This window comes from Trachurus japonicus, chromosome 14 (assembly GCF_045865225.1).
Source record: "Trachurus japonicus isolate A0001 chromosome 14, Traja_1.0".
NCBI lineage: Eukaryota > Metazoa > Chordata > Actinopteri > Carangiformes > Carangidae > Trachurus > Trachurus japonicus.
This window is the reverse complement of record NC_140920.1, coordinates 22236339-22247901: the sequence shown is the minus strand read 5'-3', so window position 1 is coordinate 22247901 and position 11563 is coordinate 22236339. Positions and strand designations below refer to the sequence as shown.

Sequence of the window (11563 nt, the reverse complement as noted above, 5' to 3'; positions counted from 1 at the left end):
GTTCTAAATTGTCCATGTTTGAAAAATTATGATTAAAGTTTGACTTTCAAAATAAGAGCACTGAATTGGAATTTGTTACTGCCCCTGGTTGGCCACTGCGCTGGGTCAAGTCTTTTATTTTGACAACCCACTACAGGAAGTTCCGTGTGCTCTTTTGCTTTTAGCTCGACAGTGGTGCTGCTGCCGTTGCCGTTGCTGCTACTGCTGCTGCTGCTGCTGAGCCTCACCATAGAGAAGTGTGTGAGTGTGTGTGTGTGTGCGCGTGTGTGTTTGGATGGTGGACTGTTCCCGGTGAAAAGCACCGAACTCTGGCCGCATGAAAATGCTTCAACGCCGCGTGTAAAACGGGAGAAAGTGTCGGAGGGGGGAGAGAGTCACGTCTCCAGGCAGCTTTACAGGAAAATACAGGCAGGATGTTGCAAGTTTTAGCTTGTGGCGCCGTAGTTTTCCCCGGTCTGTTCTTCGCCTTCAGGAGGATCCTGCCGTGCGTGTTCAAACACTGGAGCGATGCCGACGTGGTGCTGGTCAGCGAGAGGTAAAACCGGCTTTATTCATCTTCATTTGTGTAACATTTCCTTAACGAAATAACAGCCAGCACTTAGCTCGTTTGTAGCATTGGAGCTAGTTGTGTGGCAGTAAGCTAGTGACAGCACCACTCATTCAGTTAGCTTGTTAATGTGTTGTTTTTTTAAATGCATTACAGTGACTGCTGCTCAAAGGAAATGTAATTTTCTCTAAGTGAAACGTTATTACTTTATAAAATCGTTTTACATTTGCTATGCTTTTGCTGTAAAAAGACGCAGTTATCCCCGAATAACCTTTACTTGGTATATTTGCAAATATCACAGCAAAACTATGGGTGCCTGGAAGAATATAGGAATGCAATTGCGATGCCAGTGAGGACTAAAACACAAAACCAAAGTACAGGTGCACACTGTCCTGACGAACAAGTGAAGCTTTATTTGTGTGTGCATGTGTGTGAACGTGCATGTATAAAATAGTTTATTTTATTTTATTTTTTTTACTTACAATATGATCGAGTGCTCAAATCTCCTTGCACGTTTTCATCATTCACATCCTGTAAGTAGCCTGAGACCCGAACTGACATCATGATAACCTTGCACCCACCAGGGAAATGACGTTTTTGCTGGAGGTGAACGAACTGGGTTGATCCATGAGAGCAAACACAGAAAGTCTGTGTAAATAAAAAGAAATACTAACACTAAATTCATATGCAGCTTCTACAGTAACTTAACATCTCAAGCTTATTGAGCTTCATAGTAGTAATAATTAATTTAGTGTGTCTGTGTCTGTGTGGGTCAGTGTGACTTGCTCACATGTGCACAGCTCAGTTCAATGCTCATTTGTACGCTGTCACTCTTGCTAATCCTCTGAGCTCTGGTCCGAGCCTACTGCTGAGTTAGCTATGCGCTGGAAAACACTGAACCCTACTCCTGAACAACGCTTCTACTAATTTACTAATGCTCATCTAATGGAAAATGTTGTTCTTACAGGCGTCTCTGCCTCAGGGGATGTCACGCTGCTTGTTCTCCACCACTAAACCAGCCCTTAACATCTACTGTATCTATTCTGACACAGATCCCAAGCAGGGATCATGCTAGTTTGCAACTCCACAACGTTTCATGTGCACGATAAAGCCACTCTTATTGTTGAAATGTCCTGTATCTAATCTGTCACTGAATGATTTTACTTACTCTCAAGAAGAGTCAGTTAATACATATTTCATCTGGCCTTGCACGAACAAAAGATGCCACTGTTTGTCTGATAATGATCAGTTTTGCATGACTTGCCCCCCAGCTAAATGTAAATGATGATCCATAACAGACAATGGTTTTCAAACAGACAGTTTAGGAAATGCACGTTAGCTGTAAGATAGCTAGCATCACTGATTATGTCGGTGCATTTCAACCTCTGATGCATCTCCGATCTTAACAGAAGGAACTTGAATTTCTGCCATTTCCCTCCAGTTTTTCTTCCTTTTCCTCATCTGCCCACACATTTACTGAGCAGATTTATAAAGCTCCAGGATCATTTCAGATTTTTCACTTAACGTGAAACATTTTTCAATGCAGCTTTGTGCTAATTCACCTATTGAATTTGCTTAATTTTCTGTCTGAACACACAGTTTGACCATGAAAAATTTCCACTGAAACCAGTATTTTCCTTTGCTTTACAGTGTAAGTGAACTGTACCAGCTGTGTAAAGTTGGAGGAGTATCCCTGTTATTTGTTATCCTTACATTCTGTTGCATAATCGGGTAAAATCAGGTGACTGTCATCACGTACTTTGTCCTTTTATTCTCTGTACCACAAGGTGTTGTCATTCCATTCAACTCCATCCTGTTTTCTCTGCTCATCTGATTGTCATGGTCTTTGAAACACTGCTCACACCTCATTAAAGTTGGTAAAGAACACAGAGAAAGATACGTACACACAGAGGAAGATGACCAACACACAAAGAGCTGTTGAGAGGCAGCCAATAACCTTTTATCTAGTGATTATTTGCATTATCACTTATTCTGATGTTACGCTTTAGTTTAATTGGTTATGCTTTGTTTGTGCGAGGAACGCTCCAAAGCTCATAGATGTTCAGTTTGCTATTGGATTCGGATAAGATAGAGAAAATCAGCATGGTTCTAAATTTGTACTTGAAAATTTTCTTGAATTATTAATGGAATTCTAAAGTGGTTACTCATCAATTTTTGAACAATGGATTAATTGAGTATTTGTTTCAGCTCTGATCATCTAGTGTCGTTACAGGACATCAGAGAGTTGCATTATCCTCAGTTATCAAGTTAGCATACCCAGGTGAGCTAGAAAGCATGCTTGGCTAAAAAAACAAAAAATAAATAAACAACGGGAAAAATAAAAGCGATGCTGCTTTTAAACTTCTATTACAACTACAAAACGTCCCATAAAGTTTTTTCCTACTTGCCCTGTGGGGCAAGTACTTCTCAAATCTACTTGCCCCATCTAAATTCTTACTTGCCCTGCCTAGGTTTTTTTTTTCTGGCTGTGTGGTGCATACGTTTGCTCATGACTTGTATTTTACCAAAGTCCTTCCTGTTGACTATACAACACTACACAACACTTATTTCTTCAGAAAGCAGTATTTATTATTATTATTATTATTATTATTATCTATAATTGCGTTTAAATGGCAATCATTGCAGACATGTAAAATTAAATTCTATTTCACATTATTTGACCAGTAGCAGTTACAGCCTCCTTGCCTATCTGAACAGGTGAGCCACTAGTTTAATACCCGATCTCAGTTGAAATCTTGAACTGAAGGGCCTTTAATGGCCAAAAACATTAACCTGGACAACAGAAAAGAAAAGACACATTTAAAAAAGCATTTTTGATATGAAAATGTTCATGTCCATCTATATGCTCTCAATACTTGGTTGGGGCCATTTGACTTAAACTACTGGAAATAGCCCAGACCTTTCCATGTTATTCTAGTTTATTGAGATGTAAAACTCAAGGATGTGGGACATTGAAACAACGGTCACAGGGAAACAGCCAGTCACCTAACAGCTGTATAGTTCAGTTGAAGCACCGCCTCCAGGTGTGTTTACTGACAACAGGGTTATTATAACCTAAAAAGGACACGTTAGCTCATCGGTATGGTAACGGTAACAGGTGACTGTTACCGCGTGGCTCTGCCCCGAGTCTGAAACAGCAGCGGCGTTAATGAAGCAGCGTCAGGCCGCTCACCGTCACTGAAACGCTCAGTGAAATCGCCGATTAAATACGACATGTCGTGAGTGACGTACAGCCCATCTCACCTGGTAGAGCACACCCGCTGCAGCGTCCCAGTTCGATTCCACCTAGTCCCTTTGCCCCGCGTCAATCCCCCTCTCACTCTCTCCCCCCTTCCCAGTCTCTCTCCAGATCTCCTTTTTAAAATAGGCTAAATGCATAAAAAGCCAGAAAATAAGAAAATCTGAGTCGGTGCTTGCCCGACTGGGCAAGTCTGCACAGGTTCTATTGGCCCGCCGGCAATTTGTACTTGCCCCGGGCAATCGGGCAACCGTTAATGTCGAACCCTGCAGCAGTACCAGGTGAAACCCTAGCCTACAGGGTTTTACATTTGAGAACAGTTAAATTACCAAACATTTTCCCTTTGACTTTAAGTTGATTTCTATTGTGACCCAGAATAGACCTATTTCACAAGATTCTGAAGTGACGTCATACAGGGTAAATCTACATCCGGTCCGGTCAGCTGCAGCTAGAGCGATTGACAGAGTGGCGACACTTTTCATTCAAACAAACTAATACGACCGCCACAAAAGATTTCATCAATGAGACTAACATTAATCTCCTAAAAAAAGTTTAACCAGTCAGCGGTAAACCTCTAAAAACCTGTGGATAAAGTTACATGGATGTAGCTACGAGCATATGACTACTAGCCCCCGGTCGCTGCTCCCTTTGCATTTCTCCCAAAACAAGCACATTTCCTAACAGGCAATATCTGGATAAACTGACAACAGGCTGGGGATTTAACGGCGACTTTCTCGTATTAAAGTATATTAAGACTTTTAGCAGCTTTACTGCTATCACTGTCAGTTGCTGCTGAACGGCGATAGCGATGCTAATTTGTTAGCCCGTTGTTAGCATTAAGCTAGCGGACATTATGCTTAGTTAGCATTAAGCTAGCGGACTTTATGCTTAGTAGTGGTACTGGCTGTGTGTGGTTTGAAGGTTGTTTCAAAGAATGTGGGTTTGAGTGAACATCTTTGATGATTAAATACATATTGCCACTTAATATGTTTTATGTATGGCATTATTACAGTAGGCTAATGATTAGCCGCTAATCTTCCATTTGGACAGTGACAAATAAAACCTTGAAGCAAGAAGATTTTGTTGGAGAACTGACATTGATATACAGTAATTCAGTAACGGTTGTAAACCAGTGTAGCCTACGGTTTAGTTTTAATATTTTGCCGTTCAAAAGCAAGCTAAACAAAGTCTTTTCCATCATCACTTCGTATAGCCTACCCTGCTAGAAAAACCAGCATGGAAATGATGCTGGTCTTTGCTGTTTTTGTTTTTTTAGCAGTAGCCAAAACCCACTTCTTTCTCGGGTCTTTCTTTCGGAAACTCATGGAAATGCAAGTACGGCTGTTTTTGTCTAGAATTTGTACACTGAGGTACGCAGCAGAAGCTTTTATTTTTGGATTCAGCCATTGCGCTTCCGGAAGTAGTTTTACCCTGTAACGGAAACCGGAAGTACCTAAACCCGGAAGTCGTGAAATAGGCCTATGGGTCATACATGGAAATATTTAAAGCAGAAGTAAGCGATCCGGTGGTTTTGGCTAACTTCTTGCCAGCCGATGGAGTTAGCAGCCCCTGCCCTCGTCATGGATCTATTGGTCCTCGTCCCTACGTCACCACATTCACTCGCATCCCTTGGCTGCACACACAGCCCTTCATGCCGTTCTCTCTCCTCATTGGATAAAGGTTGTAGGATACAAGGAAAGTTTTCTCCTCGGCTTACAGCAGAGCAGAGTGACTGACAGACCCGTGTTTAAGGTTGAAGTTTATATGAATTGAGGGTGTAAGGGTTTCTTTTTTTTTTTAAATAGCTCCGCGGTATCGACCCGGCTGAAACACGGGAGGACACGCTGCATTTATCAAAGCTTGTAGCTGGCCTCATGCTTAGACACCGGGTCGGTTCCGAGTCAAACTGGAGAGACACAACCTGAGACCGGACACCGGAGGGAGAAACAGGTCGAATGTGCACGAAAAAACAATCGCGTCGCACCGAATGCGCGCTGCTATGGCGTCGCTTTGGGTTGTTGTGAGCGCACATGACGCGCGTCTACATTGAAAGTCATGTGCGCAAAAAACGCTACATCTGAACAGCCCCCGTGTACACACACTTTTTAATCAAGGTGGCGGCCAAAATCACCAAGGTGGCCCGCCTTGGCCTTAAACAGGCAGGGAAAACCCTGGCCTACTGACTTCAGAGTCATGGAGATTATAACACTCAACATCACCAGACTCTTAGTTTAAGAGGCTCATGTCCAGCTACTGTACGCCCTTTAAGTTTCATACAGCAGTAGTGCTCTTAATGCCTTTCTCAAAGTGCAGCCTCCAATACATAGTTCATACTATAAATAAACTGTGTATAGCAGACTTTTTAGTAGATAAATGGAGCTTCAGCGATCAGCAAATCAATCAGTAACATGCTCTTATTCTGGCTGCTCAGTTGTGACAATTTGATGCCTTTACTTGTCATATATGATGGTAAACTATTTGTTTGTTGGTCCAGTAAAACAAGATTTTTCCATCTGAAGATAGTGGAAATCATTGCCCTATGTTTAACAGAACTGATGCTTTTCTTCACAGATAACTTGATTTATTCCCACAGCGTCGGCTGTCATATGATGACCACTAGCCTTCTTCCACCCTTTAACTAGTGACCAGAAAATCTTTTCATCTCTCTAGTCTCTGCTCATAGTTTCCTGTAACTGCTTATTTTGTCTGTTTTAAATTTATGATGATCACATTACGAAAAGTCCAAAAGGACCAAAGTAGCGAGTAAGTACATTTTATGTAGGTTCAGTCGTTTGATCCATTGACTCCAACCAAACTGCTTAATGAACAATGCGTCCATTTGTAGGGTTTTGATGGGGAGAGGGAGGTCCTTCTCACCATGATTGCACTTTACCCTGCCTTTTCTGCCTCTGCTGTCACTTTTTCTCTCGCTCTGCTGCAGCGCCAGTGGAACAACAGATTAAGTAGCCCATTTACTGGAGGAGCAAAAAAAACGCTAAACACGCCACTCCTGACTGTCAGACACTACATGTTACAGAACATGAAAGAGAAAACGGCCGGCGTTGAAGGAAGCGGTCAGAAGGAAGACTTGGTCGTAGTGAAAGGGAAGCTGAGGTTGTTCACCGGCCTGACACAGCAGGAAAGAAAAGACAACATTGCCGAACAAGGCAACGAGGCATTCTTCCCCTTTTCCCCTCCGCATGCTCCTCACCCCGTCAACCTCAACCTTTCACCAGCAGAGAGAGGGGGTTACTGGCGGACACACAATGAATGGGCTGTGTTAAAAAAATCTGGGTCTTGTGACAAGAGTATGTGACCATACAGCCCTAGCAGGCAGCGAGGCGTGGGGGTAAAATGTGTGTTTGGGGCAGGGGTAGAGCTGGTAGGGGAAGGAGGGAGAGAGAGTCAGATGGGGGAGAGGGCAGTTAGCATTTTCCAGCCCAGGCCTGTGGTTTTCTAGTTGCTGGTCACGTGGCTGCATGGTCCGTTGCCTTGCCGATGCTGGTGTCATGGCCGCATTCCCATGGATATTGGTGTGAGGTGACAGCAGATTCGAGCAGGAAACCTCACAAATGCACTCTTTGTTTCTCCAAGCCTGCCATTTGCAGAGCACTATAACTTGTTAAGGAGAGAAAGAAGGCAGCTTTTATTAGCCTTGTAAAATTAGTCTTGTTTACAACAGGACTTGAAGTCTAAAGCTCTGCCTGCACCACAGAGATTCACTGGTCCTTTTGGTTTCTCCTAACTGAGGCCTGACCTAGGACCTGAGTCAATGGGGTCCAGATGATATTCAGTTAAAAAACAGCGTCCGTCCACCTTGAATCTTTGGAATAATTTGTCCAATTCCCGAGTGGGTACACGAGGGCACACCTGCTCCCGAGTCCTGGCATAGCGAGAAGAACTTATTTTTGTGGGGCAGACAGAGTAGGTGTTTCTGTGAGGGTCTGTTGGGATTGATTATTCGTTTCAGATCAGGACAAATTATTCAAAAGCTTGAGATTGAGTCGGACCTCAGGGCACTTTTGAAAGTGAATTTATTCACGTCATATACCATATACGTCACTGTAGATTTTCCTCAGCTTCGTTTTGGAATAGTCTTAACATTTTGGATCCATGATGACCTCTAGCCCACACTCTAGCCCACACTCCAGCCCCACAATGAAATATTAATGAGCTGACAAACAAGCATACTGACAGTGTTGCTATTTTCAGATCCTTACAGTGGTCGTGGAAGACCGATGTGTAAAACCATGTGGTTTTCTGCCTTTGGAAGCATGAATGCATTTAATTCAACTCTACATTATTAGATATCATGTGTTGTGGGTGAGCAAATAAAGGTTTATGGAGTGCCAAAAATAAAAAAAGGTTTAATCCTTATTTACTTAATACAATACAAATCTGACCATCGTTGTTGGTCTGATGGTGGCTCTAGGGACAATTCAGAGAGATTCAGAACTGTAAATTACACATAATCCCTTTTATCCCTTTTGTTTTGGAAGAGTGTAGTTCCAATAGTGCAGATATGATTAATTTCTGGTGGTAAAATGAATTGATGATGCAGTTTTAATTCTATACCAGGCCTGCAGATCACAAGAAAATGTTTAAAGAGGATATTATTTTCCCCTTGAGCCCACACGGTCCTCACATCCATTATGAGCAAGGACTGAGTAATTGTCCCACCGGATGCAATTCACTAGGTAATCTCTGTTTGTCTTCATTCATAGCTCTAGGTGGTGGCGGTGACGAGCAGTTGGTGATGATAACGTAATTTTGAAGTCGCACTGAAACACAGTGGTGTGTTAAAGGGGTGACTGTCTATTGCAGCGAGTGCTGGGGGAATAAATTACATGTTTTCTGATTTCAAAGCAGCTTACTGTCGGTGCTGCCAAGTTGGAGAACAGCCAGAGAGAGAGCTTGCCTGAGCAAAAGCAGCCATTCATAGTTTGAACAAATTGGTGACATAATCCAGCATCTCGTTTTATAATGGACAAAAAGTAAAACTTCTGTTGGGGAAAAATCGGCATCTCTCTGACTGAACGGTGGACATTCATCAAGTTTTAATATACCAAGATTTCTTAAACTTTCAGATTGGGGATACTCAATGTGGAGTTGTTATTGACCAGCTCTCAGAAGTTCATAACTTGCAAGTACACGCTCAAGATAGATGTGTGAATGTTTTGTATGTCTTATGCCATCTCACATAGTGACACTTCAAATAGAGATGTGCCAAGTTCTCCTATGTCACAGGTCTGTTTATAGACGAGGAAAGCCGAGGCCAAGTGCTGCTAATCCCATGATGGTACACTGAACTTGTACATCTGACGGCGCGGGTCGCTCACCTGAAGGGACACCTCTGTAAAACTTGACCCAGATTCACCGTGTTGTGTCCTGCTGCCAGTCACAGGTCCACAAATCAACTATGAGTTCTTGGGTGAGACCAGGTTGGCAGTTTAACAAATACCAACACAAGTTCCTCATTTACAATAACTTCTGTGGGTGATATCAGGTATCAGTCAGTTGGTTGGTTACATTCTTGCATCTCAGAGTTACCATGATTTAAATGGTGAAAACTAGGCCTGTACATTTAAACAGAGCATTACCGTAATGGCTAATGACCATATGCAGAATCCAAAACCCAGCAGCTGCAATTTAGTAAAATGTGTCACAACATACCATAAATTAAAGGGGAACTACGCAAGTCGTACACTTTTTTTTTGCAGTTTTGGATGCTTTTTTTCTACATTGCTTCCCCTACAGTTTCAGAGTGTATATTTTCACTGTCATAAAAACTCACCCCTAACCCTCCTCCCTCCCCCCAGCCATGTGCATTTGTTTTCAGCGAAGCCTGCAAGAAAGAAATCTGTGTATTGATGTCTGCCGAGGTGGGTAAAGTTAACAAGAGATTACAGGTTACCAGGCGTGTTTGTGTTGTAGTGCTGTAAAGCAGTCCATGTTTGCAAGGTTGGTTTTCAGCCAAGAGACACTAGGTGAAAGGCAGAGAGCCATTCTCCCTGTAACAAGTCATTTAACCATCACAACTACTCCGAAGCTGTTTAATTAAGGTGCAAATCTTGCATAGTTCCTCTTTAAGCACTGTTGTGTTGCTCACTCCACTCGTGCGGTAACATTCTTTTTTGGGTTAGGGCTACACACATGACCCAACAGAAATAAACATTATCAACATTCTTAGATATTTAAGAAATGCAGAAATGACGAATCCAACTGAAATTGTGGTTTGCATCTCAATCAGTTATAACCCTAAATATAGTTTGATCAGTTTGTGTTTAATTATGCCTCCCATCACAAAAATCTCTTATTCTCACAATCATAATTTACAGATTAAGGCATTATTAGTGCCGGATTACAAGACAGAAGGGGAATATCCAGCACAAGAAGAACAAGAGTGGTTCACTGTGAAACCAATGGGAACAAGCAGCGGGTCTCACTGAGCACAGGTGTTGGAACATGTTACACAACTGAAACCTATCATGGTGCTGCAATCTTTATACAAATACAAATGCTGATTTCAAAAACATCAGCAGCCTAAGCAGAAAGTTTGGTTTTAAAAGTGAGGGATGGACAGGCTGACCGTCTGTAGAGCCACACTGTGTGCGTGGTCATGAATGCAGCCGTCCAGAGTGTGATCAGCAAATGTTCATCAGTCACTTTCCTCGACCTTTCTGTCTCTCAATCGTTTTATGTGTCTGTCTCTTTCTCAGACTGGTGTCCTCCATCCATGCCATCATGGCCACCACAGCAGGAGTCATCGTTGTGTCATCATGCCGGGGCAACGTCATTAACGACAGGTTAGACTCCATGTTATCAATCACCCTCATCAAACTGTGGTTCCTTATCTTAACCTCTGTTACCCTTTCTTAGCGTCACCAATCAGTTGCAGGACCATGGAAATATATGTGTTAGGTTTATGGTGTGATCAAAGGATTCAGAAAATGGAAACGTGGCAGGATGATGTTCACACTCATGGTAAAGTGTATGTAATGTATTGTACCCAGGAAACACAACCAAGGCAACACACTTGTTGGTTTCCACACCACACAGCAAAATAAGAAAAGATACAGTTGGTACGCTTTAGCTTTAACAAGCCACTTGGATTTTAATTTTCAAAATAATGTATGTTGTAGTGTTTCTAGCTGTTTTATTTTTACAGGATAAAGGCTGTACTAGGGAGGAAGGTGGGTTTATTCATGTTCCTACACTAGAATGGTCCAAGGTTCAGCCATGGAGTCATCACCCGGAAATCGCATTTTTCCTTGTTAAAACATGTATACTGGTGTTGGACCTCAGTGGAAACTTGCCTGAAAACCTGGGGTTTGAAAGTGGCTGAGTTTTTTCGTTTGGGCTCTTTGTTTAAGCCAGAGTAGTTCATGAGGCTGCACACCACAAAATTACACCCACTTTCATAAACACACCTCTCTTCCACCAACCCGACTTCCGCCGCACCACCATTACTTATTGTTTTATTTCCCACTGTAGCGCTGTTATTTTGTCACTTTATTAAGTTTTAATAATTTTTCATGCGAGAAAGTAAGGGTTTAGATCCCCAATGTGCAGTTAGTTTATTCTAATGACGGCTGTTTAGAAGTTTTCTCCACGTTGGGAGAAGTGAAGCTCCAGCGAGCACCAGAGGAGCGGAGGAGTGACTCTACAACCCGCCTGCAGCGCTCATTTAGCCGGCCGAACGACATCGTCATGCTGCGGGAGGAAACGATCGTTAATTAACTTACCCGCAGGTTTGT

General features: G+C 42.5%; 1 protein-coding gene across 1 annotated transcript in view; it reads left to right on the top strand.

Annotated features, from left to right (window-relative positions):
• The first annotated feature begins 211 nt into the window (after positions 1-211).
• Positions 212-11563, top strand: part of tlcd3a (TLC domain containing 3A) — a 28979-nt gene continuing 17627 nt past the window's right edge. The window contains exons 1-2 of the mRNA XM_085798359.1: positions 212-535; positions 10526-10612. Of these exons, the coding sequence (XP_085654485.1) occupies positions 414-535; positions 10526-10612 (209 nt within the window). The 5' untranslated portion in view covers positions 212-413. The remainder of the gene's footprint in view (positions 536-10525; positions 10613-11563) is intronic.